Source organism: Primulina tabacum, chromosome 18 (assembly GCF_025594145.1).
Source record: "Primulina tabacum isolate GXHZ01 chromosome 18, ASM2559414v2, whole genome shotgun sequence".
Classification (NCBI taxonomy): Eukaryota; Viridiplantae; Streptophyta; class Magnoliopsida; order Lamiales; family Gesneriaceae; genus Primulina; species Primulina tabacum.
In genome coordinates this window covers 16,711,425-16,730,907 of record NC_134567.1, presented here as the reverse complement: position 1 = coordinate 16,730,907, position 19,483 = coordinate 16,711,425, and the positions used below count along the sequence as shown (strand labels likewise).

Genomic DNA, 19,483 nt, shown 5'->3' with positions numbered 1-19,483 from the left:
GAAAAGGATTTGTCCTCAAATCTTGATCATCTCCTACATCAAACAACGAAAGATCACTAACATTAAAAGTAGAACTGACATTGTACTCACCTAGTAGGTCTAATTTGTAGGCATTGTCGTTGATCTTTTCAAGCACTTGAAATGGTCCATCACCCCTAGGTAAGAGTTTCGAATGTCGTTTTTTTGGAAATCTTTCCTTTCTTAATAGCAACCACACCCAATCTCCCTTTTCAAAAACCATCTTTTTCCTCCCCTTGTTGGCTTGCTTCGTATATTGTAAATTCTTCTTCTCGATGTTATTCTTGACCTTCTCATGCAAAATTCTAACGAATTCAGCTTTCTTCTTGCCATCCATGTTCAACCTTTCACTCACAGGCAAAGACATCAAATCCAAAGGAGTTAAAGGATTAAAACCATAAACAATCTCAAATGGTGAATAATTCGTAGTATAATGCACGCTACGGTTATAAGCAAACTCAACAAATGACAAACATTCTTCCCCATTTTTCAAGTTCTTTTTGAGTATAGCACGCAAAAGTGTCCCTAGAGTTCTATTAACAACTTCAGTTTGTCCATCCGTTTGAGGATGACATGTAGTAGAAAACAACAATTTTGTGCCAAGTTTAGCCCACAAAGTTTTCCAAAAGTAACTCAAAAATTTAGTATCACGGTCAGATACAATAGTCCTAGGCATACCATGTAACCTAACGACTTCCTTGAAGAACAAATCCGCAATATTTGATGCATCATCGGTTTTATGACAAGCAATAAAATGTGCCATCTTGGAGAATCTATCAACAACAACAAATATTGAATCCCTCCCCTTCTTAGTCCTTGGCAAACCTAAAAAAAAATCCATAGAAATATCAATCCAAGGTTCACTAGGAACAGGAAGTGGTGTATACAATCCATGTGGTTGTGTTCTAGACTTAGCTTGTCTACAAATAATGCATTTTTCAGAAACACGTTCAACATCACGTTTCATATGTGGCCAATACAAATGCTCATGCAAACAACTCAAAGTTTTAGCCACACAAAAGTGCCCCTATCAAACCACCACCATGTGCCTCCCTCACAAGTAATTCACGAATTGATGACTTAGGAATGCACAATCTATCTTCTCTAAATAAATACCCATTATGCAAATAAAATTTATCATGTGGACCATGCATACATGTTTCAAATACTTCCTTAAAATCCTCATCTATCACATACAATTCTTTCACATGTTCAAATCCCAAGATTTTTGAATCCAAGGTAGAGATTAGTACGTACATCCGTGATAGTGCGTCGGCCACTACATTATCCTTACCTTGTTTGTACTTGATTATGTAGGGAAATGTTCCTATGAATGCCACCCACTTAGCATGCCGCTTGTTCAGTTTCTGTTGTCCCCTAAGGTACTTTAGAGACTCATGATCCGTATGGATCACAAATTCCTTAGGCCTCAAGTAGTGTTGCCACATCTCTAAAGTCTTCACAAGCGCGTACAATTCCTTGTCATACGTTGGATAGTTCAGCGCTGCTCCATTGAGTTTCTCACTAAAGTACGCCACTGGTCGTCCTCCTTGCATCAAAACTCCTCCAATACCTACACCTGAGGCATCACATTCAATTTCAAAAGTATTAGAAAAATCAGGTAAAACAAGTAAAGGCGCATTAATTAATTTTTGTTTAATAATATTAAAAGACTTCTCTTGTTCCTCGCCCCAATGAAATGGAACGTTTTTCTTAATCACCGCCGTCATTGGTGCCGCCAGTGTGCTAAAATCTTTTACAAACCTCCTATAGAAGCTTGCTATTCCATGAAAGCTTCGAACTTGACTAAACTTAGGAGGCGTTGGCCAAGATCGAATAGCACTTATCTTGTCCTCATCAACTTGTATCCCCTGTGAACTTACCACAAAACCAAGAAAGACAATTTTGCTTGTAGAAAAATCACATTTCTTAAGATTAGCATATAAATGTTCATCCCTAAGTGTGATCAGTAAAAATCTCAAATGCTCAACATGCTCTTCTAAATCTTTGCTATATACACAAGAATATCATCAAAATAAACCACAACAAATTTCCCTATGTAAGCACGCAAAACATGATTCATCAACCTCATAAAAGTACTAGGAGCATTAGTTAAGCCAAAAGGCATGACCATCCACTCATATAACCCATATTTGGTTTTAAATGCCGTTTTCCACTCATCACCTTCTCTCATTCTAATTTTGTGATAACCACTTTTTAAATCAATCTTACTAAAAATACATGCACCATGCAACTCATCTAACATATCATCTAGTCTAGGTATGGGATGACTATACTTGATGGTTATATTATTGATTGCCTTACAATCTACACACATTCGCCATGATCCATCTTTCTTAGGAACTAATAAAACATGTACAGCACAAGGAGTCATGGACTCACGCACAAAACCCCTATCTAACAATTCATTTACCTGTCGCTGAAGCTCCTTAGTCTCATCCGGATTGCTTCTATAAGCTGGACGATTTGGCAATGCACTTCCGGGCACAAAATCAATTTGGTGCACAATCCCCCTCAATGGTGGTATTCCTTGAGGTAGCTCCTCCGGAAATATATCATCAAACTCCTGCAAAAGGGAAACAACAATGCTCGGAAGATTTCCGGCTATATCACTTGTGTTAAAGAGAATCTCTTTGTAAAGAATCAACACAAGTGTATCATGTGTGTGCAACAATTGTTTCATATCACTATTTTGGGACATATATGTTTTCTTTTTGACCTCTTTCCTCTCATTTTCCTTTCCCACTTTTTTTATCTCTATGGTCATCTCATCATTTTTTTTATCACTTATTTTTTTGACCATATCTTTTTCTTGTTTGTTTAAGGCCACCTCACTTTTCTTTTCACTCTTTCTTTCGGCCTCATCACTTTTTTTCTTTTGTCGTTGGTTTTCCATGATTTGTTTTGGGGACAAAGGAAGTAAAACAATGAGTTCTTTCTTAAGTACAAAAGAATATCTGATATGAAACTTTGTACGAACGAATAGCAAACACGATTAAAATCGAATCGCGCCCTCAATTCAATAACGAACAAAGAATCGTTGTTGTCCCGATCTTTTGAATCAAGTTTGAATGTGTGATATTCACCTCTAAATTATAAAAACTTAGCAATAAATATTCACGGAATAAACAATTGAGGAACAGACGAACCTTCAAGGAACTTGCCCCTGACAATCCGTATGATATCAATCGACAAACGCCACAAGAACAAATCTTGATAAGTTTGATTTTTGAATGAACACAAAGCAAAAGCTTTGAAAAGCTTGAGAGAAAAACTGTAAACTTTGATAAAATATCAATGATAATCTGAATTGTGTTTAATTTTCGTCCAACATGTTTTTATAAAACCAAAAGATATAAAAAATCTAGTCTCCAAAATAATTAAAACTCTAGAAAGGAAAATATTCTCGCGCAGCCGTCTCAGACACGGACCCCGTGTAGACCTCCGTGTACGGGTCCGTGTACTCTAGGGAAAATCATCTTCAGCTGGAAACAAGGGGCACGGACCCCGTGTCCACCTCCGTGTACGGGTCCGTGTACACACGTCCTTTGCAAATGTCATAGGACACGGACCCCGTGTACTGATCCGTGCTCGGGTCCGTGTAGACACTGGAATTCTTCATCCTCGGTTGTAAAGGGCACGGACCCCGTGTACAGGTCTGTGCACACGTCCGTGGAGTCTCGGCCGTCTCCAACAATGCTTGAATGATATTCCTTTGGCCTCCCGACGTACTTCCATGTATCACGACCCCTTCATGCTTGCTCATGACTCCCTGTAGTGCCTCCTTGAACTTCTTTAGGCATCCCCTCGTGACTGGTCCCTCTGGAAACTGCAAAGGATCCCATGCCTTCCTTAGAGCTTGACCACCCGTGTTCGTATCATCCTCCCCTTCTTGAAAAGGATTTGTCCTCAAATCTAGCTCGTCACCTACATCAAATAACGACAAATCACTAGCATTAAAAGTAGAACTCACGTTATACTCACCTGGTAGATCGAGTCTGTAGGCGTTGTCATTAATCCTTTCAAGGACTTGAAATGGTCCATCACCCCTTGGTAATAGCTTTGAACTTCTCTTCTCGGGGAACCTTTCCTTCCTCAAGTGTAGCCACACCCAATCTCCCTTCTCAAATATCACCTTCTTCTTCCCTTTGTTGGCTTGCTTGGCATATTGCTCATTTCTCTTCTCAATGTTGGCCCTGACCTTTTCATGCAAGTTCCTAACAAATTCAGCCTTCTTTTTCCCATCCATGTTTAACCTTTCACTCACAGGTAAAGACATCAAATCCAACTGAAGTCAAAGGATTAAAACCATAAACAATCTCAAATGGCGAAAAATTTGTAGTAGAATGCACACTGCTGTTAGAGTAGGTGCACGTCGAGCCAAGTGTTGGCCGAGTGTTCACAATGAAACTCTATGTATAAACAATCTTTATTTTAATAATATTTGAAATTATTATTTTGGCACATCTTTATCTGTATACCCATGCTAGTTGCATTGATAAAGCCCTTGAATATACAAATAGTAGAAAGAATATGAGATGCTCATATGATGAGTATCATGAAACTCATATTTGGAATACTGTGTATTCTAAACAGTTCCTAGTCGAGTCAGCCGTCGCTAAGAAGGATATAGGCCGCTCGAGTTCAAGACTAGTATCTGCGATGTGAGTACCATGTTTCATTGGTAGGGGACATTGTGATGTCCGAGCATGCAGATAGGTGCTCCTTGAAGAGTGCACTGAACAACCCTCCATATAGGACTTTCCAAGTGGTTCTCACTTATCGAGTGGAAACGTCCTAGTTTATGGTTGTACACCATTAGTCCTTATGATCCGGGACAACATTGAGACTCTATGTGCTAGCATTGCACTTTGACTTGTTTACCGACTCTCAAGGGGTCATCAGGTGGCAAGGTTGGGTGTTTTGTTAAAACATATAGGGGTCGATGCATTGTAGTCGGGGATTCACCGCTTACCTTCGGGTATGGATATCCTATGTGTATGTAGTATGAAATCTCTGATCAGAGTATGGTGGTAATTATGAAAGGGGTTTCATAGATTACACCATCGATGCAACTAAAACATGACACATATTATCGATTCATTGACAACTCTCGATATACCAATGGTTGTCGAATCGGTCGGGGTATATGAGTTGAAGGGACCGTACTGTACGCTAACCACAATTGAATGGTTCTTGCAGGCACTATCATTTGATACCAAGGGAATCATGTAAGCGATGCTGCTAGGTGTTAAACATGATTGGTTGGGTACTATCAGACTTGAGTTCTGACGTTCTTGTTATCAAGGAGTTGATAAATAAGAATGGAGCAATTGGGGTATGCTAATATAAGGACATGTTTAGTCCGAATCACATGGAGATGTGAACCCACGGCTAGTTGTATCAATGAACCATTGAGGGTCACACAAGTGCTAACTTTCTAGATCCCGTTGAGAAGTAAAATAGTTCAATGTGTTGAACGGCTTAAAAAGGAGTTTATAATTGTAAATAAAATAGAAGTATGACTTCTATAAGGAGAATGTAACTTTTAATTTGAGGAAGTGCTCCTAAATTAAAAGTTGGCCAAACGAGTAATGTATTTGAAGATTGTGATTTTCATATACATTATTATAGACTAAATTAAATTAATTCAAGTGTTGAATTAATTAAACACTAGTGGACCTAGTAGAGTCCAAATAATTAAATTGATTCAAGTGTTGGATTAATTAAACAACATTGGGCCTTGTAGAGCCCAATTAGAAATAATTATTAAACTAGTGGGCTTGAGTAAAATCAAGTAAGGTTTAATTGGTCTCAAATTTGTTTGAGACAATTAAATTAAAGTCCATGGGCCTTATAATTGTTACAAGCCCAAATAGAATGTGCATGGGGAGGTGAAGAGTTGGGAGACAACTTTTTCAATGTTCAAGGCTTGGCATGCAACTTTTTGGGGTTCAACTTTTTCCATAACCAAGAAAAACACTCCTCCCTCTCTCCTCCCCTCACCATGGACGAAAACTCTTGCCCTATTCTCGTCCATTTTTTCTTCTTCAATTGTTGATGAAAGCATAGACTTCTCAATGAAAAATACTCTAATTTTTCTAGTGCAAAATTAGAGTGGTTCTAGCTTGTTGGTGGTGGACCTAATTTTGAAGGAAAGATTCAAGAACAAGGGGAAACTTGTAGATTGTCGTCCTTTGAAGAGCTTAGTTGTTTGACAACTAAGTTGGAGCCATCATCAATCTTTTAAGATTGATAGGTATATTTTCTAAACACACTATGAATGTCATATTTTGTGTTTTTCTATTTGCTACATACTAGTACATGAGGTGTTCGGTTTTCTTGCATTTAAATAAATTTTGAACTTCCGTTGCGTTTTGAACACCTAAAATCGATCCCTTTCAAGTGGTATCAGAGCTAAGGGTACTAGTTTGTGTAGCATATACATAATATTATATTGAGGTCGATTTCTAACTGCATGAGATGAAATTTTTGCAACAAAATCAAGGCGTTTTTGGGGCATATTTTGGGCAGCATGTTGCTGTCCGTTTCAGGCAGCTCAGGCTGCCCGAGGGGCTGCCCATTTCGGGCAGCAAGGGCAGCCCGAGGAGCTGCCCAAACGTCCCCTCAAAAATAAAATAAAATAAAAATTTGTTGGCCGGAATCCGCCGACGGAGCTCTGGCGACGGTGATGACGACTAGGGTTTCCAAAAGTGTTTTGGATTATCAAAGTTTCATAGGCCTTGAAGTTGTTGGGCCACGAGATGGCTAACACATTTGTGAAATTTAAATGGGTCAAAATGTTTTTTGGTGAAAATTGATTTTTTGGGCCCTTAAGTTTAAATTTACAAAAGTTGCAAATATTTTCTCATGAAATAAATAATTGAAGTTGACTTTAATTATTTATAGTAAATGGTGATTTACATGAAATTCGGTTATAAATAAATTAATTGGAAAGTAGACAAAGGTGTTTGTATACTTTGTTAATTTAGTTTATAATCGTGGCGGTTAGTGATTGGTTCTAGATATATAATATTGGATCAATTAATTATTGTGATAATTAATTGATGGTGTATGATATGTGATATTATGCATAAAGGATGATCAAAAGCCCAAGCCCAATTTGCTAGGTGTATGCTAGGCTATTTTGTGTTGAATGATTGTAATAATTATCAAATTTAAAGTGGGCTTGATTTATGGCCCGTTCCCACCCTCATGAGATGTATCCCTATTTGCCATGGATATTTATTTGTAAATATTAGTATAGTGGATGATCAAGATTGGAAGATGGTGGCCATGATGATTATGAAGATCGAAGACATGTAAATATTGGAAGCTAATGTAATAGTTGCATTTGCATCCCTTGCATTACCCTAGGATTGGACCTAGGCCCGTGTTTAGCTCACATGAGCCATTAGTATTGGGGCGATTGATCATCCTTGTTTTGTTTACTGTTTATAATATATGCATGATATGATATAAATAATGAGTATGTGCGTTATTATTATGATAATAACAAAGTTGCATGAATCCGGCAAACATACGATCAAACATGGCAGGCTTTTAAATAAAATTAATGATGAGACCTTTCAAAATTAAAAAACCCTCATTTTGAATAAGATTCAAAATTAATATCAAGCCCGAAAAGGGGAATTATAAATTTGTTTATAATTTCCATGTCTTCCATCGACAATGGGTGCATGATGAACGCTACCCGTACTCGGGGCTCGGCTCATATTATTGCGGGGGGTCCTGGGTGCCGAAAAGCTGTGACATCCATTGACATGGTGATGTGAACTACGTGGAACTCCCATGATTTCGGCTCATATTATTGGGGGAACTCATGGCGACCGTCCATTAAGGTTCAACATCGATGGGTAAGGCTTGACACGTGAAGATGAACGACGTCATATTATTGGGTCCTAATCAAACGTGAGACAAAAGTTTACGTAGAGGGTTGCATTGAGATGCAACTGGAAACTACCTTTTAGGAATTGTGATTGGCTGATATTATTCGGGATCATAATTCGCTAATTGGACCTTACGTACCTACTGAGGAAAGGAGTTTCCCGTTTTCACTAGAGGGTAGTGAAAGATGTCAAAACAGTGGGAGTAAACATTTATAAAGTAAAAGTCCATACTTTATATCTTATTAAATAATTTAAAATAGTCATTAACATTTATCTGTTTTACTTTTCAATACTTTTTGACAATGTCTTCGATTCGCAATTCGCTATATGTAATACTCGACAAACACGTATTAACCAGACCTAATTACCTCAATTGGCTAAGAAATGTGGAAATCGTCTTGAATTCGGAAAGGATAGCGTATACACTTACTAAGTCGTCCCCTGTTGAGGCTCCGACTAGCTGCACTCCTGAGGAATTGCAGACTTACAACGAATGGTGTGACCATGACTTGAAAGCCAAGTGTTATATGCATGCTTCTATGAAAGATGAGAAGTCGGTTCTTTATGTGGGCTCTTCATCTGGTACGAAGACTGGTCCACATGGAAAGGGAAAGAAGCGTTCTTTCCAGCGTCCCAAGAAGAATGTGCCCTTGAAGAGGCAATCTCCGAGTCCTGTTGTGGCAGCCATACCAGTGAAGGCTGACAAGACTACTGATGTAAGTCATCACTGCAAGAAGCCTGGACATTGGAGGCGTAATTGCAGGGAATATCTTGCCCAGAAGAGTTCTGGAAACGGTATGTTCTAAACTGAAGTAAACATTTCAATTAATTCTACTTCTTGGGTATTGGATACCGGTTGTGACTCACATCTCTGTAATGAGTTACAGGTGATGGGAAGAAGTAGAAGGTTTAGGGAAGGTGAGACCTTCTTGAGGATGGGCAATGGAGCAAGAGTTGCTGCCAAGGCCATAGGAGATGTTTACTTGCTTTTGGACAATGATTTTAAGTTAATTTTAAGAGATGTTTTGTTTGTACCTGATTTGGTGAAAAACATTGTTTCCATTTCTATGCTAGATAAAGATGGATATTCCTGTTTATTTAGCAAAGGTGTTTGCAACATTTACAAGAATGAATGTTTAATTGGTACTAGAGAACTTGAAAACGATCTCTATAACTTAAAATTGAAAGATATTCCACTAAACAATGTCCAATCTATAACAACAACAAACAAGCGAAAACAAGATACTCTAAATTCGGCACAATTATGGCATGCTCGATTAGGACATATTTTCCTAAGAAAAATGAACAAGCTAGTGGGAGTGGGCATTTTTTATATGTCTGATATTAATGATCTTACGACTTGTGAATCCTGTCTAAAAGGAAAGATGACCAAAATTCCCTTTAAGGGCCATGTGGAGCGAGCCAAAGGGTTATTGGATTTGATCCATACCAATGTGTGCGGTCCGCTTAGCATCACCACTAAACACGGATATGCCTACTTCATCACCTTTACCGATGACTTTTCGAGGTATGGGTATGTGTATTTGATGAAATACAAATCTGAAGCCTTTGAAAGGATTCAAAGAATTCACATGTGAAGTAGAGAAACAGTTGGGACGAAGCATCAAGACACTTTGATCGGATCGAGGTGGTGAGTACTTGAGTGCCGAGTTCCAAGAGTATCTTAGGGAGAATGGGATTCTCTCGCAGTGGACTCCGCCCGCTACACCACAGTTGAATGATGTTTCGGAGCATCGTAACCGGACTTTGATGGACATGGTTCGGTCTATGATGGGGTTCACGAAGTTGCCGCCATACTTTTGGGGATATGCCCTTGAGACAGCGGCACTGTTGTTGAACAATGTCCATTCAAAGGCAGTTGACAAGACACCATATGAGATATGGATGGGTAAGCCTCCCAGATATTCTTATCTTAGAATATGGGGGTGCCCTACTTATGTGAAGCAAGTAGTGGAAGATAAATTGGATAGTCGATCCATTTTATGCTACTTTGTGGGATATTTAAGGAATTCAGTTGGATATTATTTCTATCATCCCCAAGAAACAAAAGTGTTTGTTTCTAGGAATGCAACCTTTTTGGAAAAGGAATTTCTATTGGATAGAAAAGGAGAGATGATAGAACTCGACGAGGTTCGAGAGACACCCACAATTGTGGAACCCACACCCGAAGAGCTAAGAGATGAGATACAAGCTCCTAGAAGATCGAGAGAGTCTCAAGACCACCTATGAGGTATGGTCTGCTTCTTGAAGAGGGCCATGATGAGCTTAACCATGGATGTGATCCAAGGACCTTCAAGGAAGCGTTATCTGATGCCGATTCATCCAAGTGGCTTGAAGCAATGGAATCTGAGATGAATTCCTTGCATTCGAACCAAGTGTGGAATCTCGTGGATCCACCTGAGGGAATTGTTTCTATAGGAGGGTGTAAATGGATTTACAAGAGGAAACTTGGGGCGAATGGGAAGGTATTGACCTTCAAGGCGCGATTGGTGGCAAAAGAAAATACTCAAAGACAAGGAGTTGACTTTGAGGAAACCTTTTCTCCAGTTGCAATGTTCAAGTCCATAAGGATATTGCGAGCCATAGCTGCATGGTATGACTATGAGATATGGCAGATGGATGTCAAGACAGTCTTTCTTAATGGGGATATTAAGGAAGAGATTTACATATCTCAATCTGAAGGGTTTACATCTGTCGGAAGTGAGCATATGGTATGCAAACTTCATAGATCTATTTATGCTCTATAGCAGGCATATAGGAGTTGGAACCTTAGATTCGATAGTACAATCAAAGAGTTTGGTTTTACTAAGAATCCTGAGGAACCCTCTGTGTATAAGAAGGTAAGTGGGAGTGCTGTGACATTCCTGGTGTTGATGTTGATGACATTCTACTCATTGGGAATGATGTAGGAATGTTGCAATCAACTAAGATATGGTTAGCGAGTAAGTTCTCGATGCAGGACTTGGGTGAAGCATCTTTTGTATTGGGAATACAGATCTATAGAGATAGATCAAAAAGATTGCTTAGTCTCACCTAGTCCACATACATTAATACCATCTTGAAGCGGTTCTCGACGGATGAGTCCAAGAGAGAACATCTACCTAATGTGTCATGGCGTGTCCCTATCCAAGTCTATGTCTCCCAAGACTGATGCAGAGATAGCGGCTGATGACAAGCATTCCTTATGCATCTGCAATTGGTAGCATCATGTATGGGATGATATCTGCACGTCCTGACGTGGCTTTCGCACTAAGTGTAGTGAGTAGATATCAATCGGACCCTGGTCTTCCACATTGGAAAGCTGTGAAAGACATCCTCAAGTATTTGAGAAGGACCAATAAGTTGTTCTTGGTCTATGGGGGTGGAGAACTGAAATTGGAAGGCTATACCGACTCTAGCTTCCAAAGCGATATCGATGACTTGAAGTCAACCTCTGGTTTTGTATTCATGCTCAATGGTGCTGCTGCCTCTTGGAAGGGTTCAATGCAAGACAATACTACGGATTCCAGCACAAAGGCCGAATACATTGCTGCATCAGATGCAGCAAAGGAGGCTGTTTGGATAAGGAATTTCGTCCAAGAGTTGGACGTCATTCCTAATGGAGTTGCTCCTGTCCCGGTATTCTGTGACAACACGGGAGCTATAGCTCAAGCAAAGAAGCCAAGGTCTCATCCGAAATCCAAACACGTATTGAGAAAGTACCACATCCTCTGAGAGATTGTGGAAAGAGGAGATGTCTCGATTGACAAAGACGGCTCCGCAGATAATGTTGTTGATCCGCTAACTAAGCCTTTACCTGGACCATTATTCGAGTAGCATCACGAATTGATGGGTTTGAAGCATATGGGTAGTTGGCTCTAGTGCAAGTGAGAGATTGTTAGAGTAGGTGCACGTCGAGCCAAGTGTTGGCCGAGTGTTCACAATGAAACTCTATGTATAAACAATCTTTATTTTAATAATATTTGAAATTATTATTTTGGCACATCTTTATCTGTATACCCATGCTAGTTGCATTGATAAAGCCCTTGAATATACAAATAGTAGAAAGAATATGAGATGCTCATATGATGAGTATCATGAAACTCATATTTGGAATACTGTATATTCTAAACAGTTCCTAGTCGATTCAGTCGCCGCTAAGAAGGATATAGGCCGCTCGAGTTCGAGACTAGTATATGCGATGTGAGTACCATGTTTCATTGGTAGGGGACATTGTGATGTCCGAGCATGCAGATAGGTGCTCCTTGAAGAGTGCACTGAAGAATCCTCCATAAAGGACTTTCCAAGTGGTTCTCACTTATCGAGTGGAAACGTCCTAGTTTATGGTTGTACACTACTAGTCCTTATGACCCGGGACAACATTGAGACTCTATGTGCTAGCATTGCACTTTGACTTGTTTACCGACTCTCAAGGGGTCATCAGGTGGCAAGGTTGGGTGTTTTGTCGAAACATATAGGAGTCGATGCATTGTAGTCGGGGATTCACCGCTTACCTTTGGGTAATGGATATCCTATGTGTATGTAGTATTAAATCTCTGATCAGAGTATGGTGGTAATTATGAAAGGGGTTTCATAGATTACACCATCGATGCAACTAGAACATGACACATAGTATCGGTTCAATGACAACTCTCGATATACCAATGGTTGTCGAATCGTGCGGGATATATGAGTTGAAGGGACCGTACTGTACGCTAACCATAATTGAATGGTTCTTGCAGGCAGTATCATTTGATACCTAGGGATTCATGTAAGCGATGCTGCTAGGCGTTTAACATGATTGGTTGGGTACTATAAGACTTGAGTTCTGACGTTCTTTTTATCAAGGAGTTGATAAGAATGGAGCAATTATAGTATGCTCAAATAAGGACATGTTTAGTCCGAATCACATGGAGATGTGAACCCACGGCTAGCTTTCTAGATCCCGTTGAGAAGTAAAATAGTTCAATGTGTTGAACGGCTTGTAAAGGAGTTTATAAGCCTAAATAAAATAGAAGTATGACTTCTATAAGGAGAATGTAACTTTTAATTTGAGGAAGTGCTCCTAAATTAAAAGTTGGCCAAACGAGTAATGTATTTGAAGATTGTGATTTTCATATACATTATTATGGACTAAATTAAATTAATTCAAGTGTTGAATTAATTAAACACTAGTAGGACCTAATAGAGTCCTAATAATTAAATTGATTCAAGTGTTGGATTAATTAAACAACATTGGGCCTTGTAGAGCCCAATTAGAAATAATTATTAAACAAGTGGGCTTGAGTAAAATAAAGTAACGTTTAATTGGTCTCAAATTTGTTTGAGACAATTAAATTAAAGTCCATGGGCCTTATTATTGTTACAAGCCCAAATAGAATGTGCATGGGGAGGTGAAGAGTTGGGAGACAACTTTTTCAATGTTCAAGGCTTGGCATGCAACTTTTTGGGGTTCAACTTTTTCCATAACCAAGAAAAACACTCCTCCCTCTCTCCTCCCCTCACCATGGACGAAAATTCTTGCCCTATTCTCCTCCATTTTTTCTTCTTCAATTGTTGATGAAAGCACACACTTCTCAATGAAAAATACTCTAATTTTTCTAGTGCAAAATTAGAGTGGTTCTAGCTTGTTGGTGGTGGACCTAATTTTGAAGGAAAGATTCAAGAACAAGGGGGAAGCTTGAAGATTGTTGTCCTTTGAAGAGCTTAGTTGTTTGACAACTAAATTGGAGCCATCATCAATCTTTTAAGATTGATAGGTATATTTTCTAAACACACTATGAATGTCATATTTTGTGTTTTTCTATTTGCTACATACTAGTACATAAGGTGTTCGGTTTTCTTGCATTTAAATAAATTTTGAACTTCCGTTGCGTTTTGAACACCTAAAATCGATCCCTTTCAACTGCGATTATAAGCAAACTCAACAAATAGGCAAACAATTCTCCCAATTCTTTAAGTTCTTTTTAAGAATAGCACGCAAAAGTCTTCCAAAAGTAACTCAAGAATTTAACAACGCAATCAGAAACAATAGTCATAGGCATGCCATGCAACCTAACGACTTCTCTAAAGAACAAATCCGCAATGTTTGAAGCATCATGGATTTTATGACAAGCTATAAAATGTGCCATATTAGAGAATCTATCTACAACAACAAAAATAGAATCCCTCTCCTTCTTAGTCCTAGGCAACCCCAAAATAAAGTCCATAGAAATGTCAATCCAAGGCTCACTAGGAACAGGAACTGGTGTATACCATCCATGCGGTTGTGTTCTAGACTTAGCTTGCTTACAAGTTATGCACTTATCACACACACGCTCAACATCACGTTTCATATGTGGCCAATAAAAATGCTCATGCAATGCGCCTAAAGTTTTAGCCACCCCAAAGTGCCCCATTAAACCACCCTCATGTGCCTCCCTAACAAGTAATTCACGAATTGATGACTTGGGAATGCACAATTTATCTTCTTTAAATAAGAACCCATGATGCAAATAAAATTTGTCATGTGGACCATGCATACAAGTTTCAAATTCACTCTTAAAATCATCATCTAACACATATAACTCTTTTACATGTTCAAACCCCAAAATTTTTGACTCCAAGGTAGAGATTAGTACGTACCTCCGTGATAGTGCGTCGGCCACTACATTTTCCTTACCTTGTTTGTATTTGATGATGTAGGGGAATGTTCAATGAATGCCACCCACTTGGCATGCCGCTTGTTCAACTTCTGTTGGCCCTTAAGGTGCTTTAGAAACTCATGATCCGTGTGGATCACAAACTCCTTAGACCTCAAATAATGTTGCCACATCTCTAGAGTCCTCACAAGTGCATAGAGCTCTTTGTCATATGTTGGATAGTTAAGCACTGCTCCATTAAGCTTTTCACTAAAATATGCCACCGACCGCCCTCCTTGCATCAACACTCCACCAATACCTACACCTGAAGCATCACATTCAATCTCAAAAGTATTAGCAAAGTCAGGTAGAACAAGTAAAGGAGCATTACTTAACTTTTGCTTAATAAGATTGAAAGACTTCTCTTGCTCCTCGCCCCATTGGAATGGAACATTTTTCTTGATCACCGCCGTCATTGGTGCTGCCAGTGTGCTAAAATCCTTTACAAACCTCCTATAGAAGTTTGCAAAACCATGAAAACTTCGAACTTGACAAACAGTAGTAGGCGTTGGCCAATCTCGAATAGCACTTACCTTGTCTTCATCAACTTGTATACCATGTGAACTTACCACAAAACCAAGAATGACAAGTTTGCTTGTACAAAAATCACATTTCTTTAAGTTAGCATACAAATTTTCAGCCCTTAGTGTGATTAGCACAAGTCTTAAGTGATTAACATGCTCTTCCAAATTTTTGCTATACACGAGGATATCATCAAAGTAGACCACAACAAATTTCCCTATGTGTGCACGCAAAACATGGTTCATTAACCTCATAAAGGTGCTAGGAGCGTTAGTTAAGCCAAAAGGTATTACCATCCACTCGTATAACCCATATTTGGTTTTAAAAGCAGTCTTCCACTCATCTCCTTCCCTCATCCTAATTTGGTGATAACCACTTTTCAAGTCAATGTTGCTAAAAATACAAGCACCATGCAACTCATCTAACATATCATCTAGTCTAGGTATGGGATGCCTATACTTAATGGTTATGTTTGATTGCCCTACAATCTACACACATACGCCATGAGCCATCTTTATTAGGAACTAGTAAAACAGGTACAGCACAAGGGGACATGGACTCACGCACAAAACCCCTATCTAACAACTCACTTACCTGCCGTTGAAGCTCCTTGATCTCCTCCGGATTGCTTTTATAAGCTGGACAATTTGGCAATGCACTTCCGGGTACCAAATCAATTTGGTGCTCAATCCCCCTCAATGGTGGTAGCCCTTGAGGTAGCTCCTTCGGGAATACATCTTCAAATTCCTGCAAGAGTGAAACAACAATGCTCGGAAGGGACCTGGCTATATCACTTGTGTTAAGTAGGATCTCCTTGTAAAGAATCAACACAAGTGGTTCATGTGTGTGCATCAATTGCTTCAACTCACTTTTTTGGGCCATATATGATTTCTTTTTGGCCTCTTTCCTCTCATTTTCTTTCCCCTCATTTTCTTTCCTATCTTGTTTCTTTTGTATGGCTATCTCACTCTTTTTTTCAGCCATTTCATTTTTATTTTCAAAGTTCATCTCACTTTTTAATTAACTTTTTTTCCGGCCTCATCTCTCTTCTTTTTTTTCAATTGGTCCTCCAACACTTGCTTTGGGAACAAAGGGAGTAAAACAATGGATTCCTTCTTCAACACAAATGAATATCTATTCTTGAACCCATCATGAGTCACCTTTCTGTCGTATTGCCACGGTCTACCCAACAAGATATGACAAGCATGCATGGGTACTACATCACACAAGACCTCATCCACATACTTCACAATAGAAAAAGGCACTAGCACTTGCTTTGTGACCTTCACTTCCGCACAATCATTCAACCATTGAAGCCTATATGGTTGAGGGTGTTTTAGTGTAGGAAAACCCAATTTCTCCACCATTTCAACACTATCCACATTAGTACAACCCCCCCCATCTATGATTAAATTGCAAACCTTTTGATTCACAAAACACCTAGTATGGAACAAGTTCTCTCTTTGGTTAGTCTCCTCCTCCTTGACTTGGGCACTCATGATACGCCAAGTCACTAGGGCTTCACCTACAACCGCCTCATAAACCTCGTCAGGATCCTCTAATGCAGGCATCTCATCATCATCCTCACCCTCACTATGCGATTCATACTCACCATAATCATTTAAAATCATTACCCTTTTATTAGGACATTCACTAGAAATATGCCCTAATCCTTGACACCTAAAACATCTAACAACCCTAGATCGATTAGAAGGAGTTTCAGATTTACCTTGCACTCCTTGTTTAGGCGCCTCTTGTTTGGTCTCAATCTTGGGCTTGGTCACCACATTATTCTCCTCACGTTTCACCCCATTTGACCGCCAAGATGATGATGAACCCCCAGTTTGATTGGTGCGGCCAACTCCACGCCTTTTGAGTTGTTGCTCCACTTTTATGGCCATTTGCACCATCTCGTCTAGATCCAGGTAGTGCCGAAGCTCCACTTGATCTTGAATTTCCCTGTTCAAACCACAAAGAAAACGAGCCATGGTCGCCTCACTATCTTCCTCAACATTGGCCCTAATCATGACTACTTCCATCTCCTTATAGTAGTCCTCAACACTCTTCAACCCTTGCCTCAAAGTTTGTAGCCTCTTAAACATCTCCCTATAATAGTGATTGGGCACAAACCTCTTCCTCATGACCCTCTTCATCTCATCCCAAGATTCAATGGGTCTCTCATTATACCTCCTCCTAGTGGTCACTAATTGATCCCACCATATGAGAGCATAGTCTAAGAATTCAACCACCGCCAACCTAACCTTCTTTTGTTCGGAGTAGTGGTGACACTCAAACACGAACTCTACCCCCTTTTCCCACTCTAAGTACGCCTCCGGATCAGACTTCCCATGGAATGAAGGGATTTTCATCTTAATACTACCCATGTTACCATCTTCCCTATTCCCATGATATCTGCCCCGTACGGCTTCTCTTCTTCCTCTCCCAAATCCTCTACCTCTTCCATTCCTACCCCAATTCTCATTTTGACTTTTCTCATCTCCTCCCAAATCATATTCTTCCTCTTCTTCTCCTCTACCCACATCCTTAGGTTTAGACTTACTCCCGCTATTACTAACCTCAAGTTTATCCAACCTCTCATGTAAGGGCTCTAAATCATTCTCATCATCCTACTAAAATGCCCAAACAACGCCTCCATTTGAACCTTAGACAACCCCGGGTTCGAACTGTCTCCTACCTACCTCTCCATTTAATTTCAAATTTGTACCTGCAAGAAAACGTTAGTAGAAAACAAAATGATCCTCACCCAATTGCTCACGGTCACTCCAAAGAAATTCACTCGTCTCTTCTCTCTTATTTTTTTTTTGCTTACAACAAATACTCACCGTTCACTCCAAAGAAAATACACTCGCACTCAAGTATTTTTCACTCAAATTCGATAGTATCCTCGAAGGTGTGCTCAAGCTTTGTATTTGTATATCAAACAATCAAGTTCAACTTGTGAACAATTGTGATCGACTCACTTGGACTGTGTAGACAAGAAATTTGAAGGTGAATAATAATAATAAATTTTTTTTTTTGAACGGTGTGAGACAAGTGTATATGACTCACAACAGAGAATAGAACAAATTACCAAAAAGAAATAATAGGGAATTTTCGGATTTTTGGTAATCTATTTTTTTTTTTTAAGAATTCCGAAAATTCAAAGAAAAAAATAAGGCACAAAATTTCGTGTATCACAGATTCACGAATGACGAAGAATAATAGAACAAATCAGATCTGAAAGCGGAACGAAAGAAAATTTAGATCTGATAATAGAACGAAGGGTAAACTTACTTGAATTCAATGAGCCAAAGCTCTGATACCAAATGATATGAAACTTTGTACGAACGAATAACAAACACGATTAAAATCGAATCGCGCTCTCAATTCAATAACGAACAAAGAATCGTTGTTGTCCCCATCTTTTGAATCAAGTTTGAATGTGTGATATTCACCTCTAAATTATAAAAACTTAGCAATAAATATTCACGGAATAAACAATTGAGGAACAGACGAACCTTCAAGGAACTTGCCCCTGACAATCCGTATGATATCAATCGACAAACGCCACAAGAACAAATCTTGATAAGTTTGATTTTTGAATGAACACAAAGCAAAAGCTTTGAAAAACTTGAGAGAAAAACTCTAAACTTTGATAAAATATCAATGATAATCTGAATTGTGTTTAATTTTCGTCCAACATGTTTTTATAAAACCGAAAGATATAAAAAATCTAGTCTCCAAAATAATTAAAACTCTAGAAAGGAAAATATTCTCGCGCAGCCGTCTCAGACACGGACCCCGTGTAGACCTCCGTGTACGGGTCCGTGTACTCTCGGGAAAATCATCTTCAGCTGGAAACAAGGGGCACGGACCCCGTGTCCACCTCCGTGTACGGGTTCGTGTACACACGGCCTTCGCAAATGTCACAGGACACGGACCCCGTGTACTGATTGTGCTCGGGTCCGTGTAGACACTGGAATTCTTCATCCTCGGCTGTAAAGGGCATGGACCCCGTGTACAGGTCCGTGTACACGTCCGTGGAGTCTCGGCCGTCTCCAACAATGCTTGAATGATATTCCTTTGGCCTCCAGACGTACTCCCATGCATCACGATGCCTTCATTCTTGCTCATGACTCCCTGTAGTGCCTCCTTGAACTTCTTTAGGCGTCCCCTCGTGATTGGTCCCTTCGGCAACTGCAAAGGATCCCATGCCTTCCTTAGAGCTTGACCACCCGTGTTCGTATCAATATCTATTTTTAAACCCATCATGTGTCACTTGCCTACCATATTGCCATGGTCTCCCTAACAAAATATGACAAGCATGCATTG

General features: G+C 39.4%; 1 protein-coding gene across 1 annotated transcript in view; it reads right to left on the bottom strand.

The window, feature by feature from the left end:
- LOC142532322 (uncharacterized) overlaps positions 1-17,360 on the bottom strand; it is a 28,140-nt gene extending 10,780 nt beyond the window's left edge. Inside the window, 8 exon segments of the mRNA XM_075638642.1 lie at positions 3,772-3,966; positions 4,024-4,330; positions 4,332-4,374; positions 14,100-14,643; positions 14,646-15,625; positions 15,627-15,663; positions 15,742-16,042; positions 16,177-17,360. Coding sequence (XP_075494757.1) covers positions 3,772-3,966; positions 4,024-4,330; positions 4,332-4,374; positions 14,100-14,643; positions 14,646-15,625; positions 15,627-15,663; positions 15,742-16,042; positions 16,177-17,304 — 3,535 coding nt within the window. The 5' untranslated portion in view covers positions 17,305-17,360.
- Between the last annotated feature and the right edge of the window lie 2,123 nt (positions 17,361-19,483).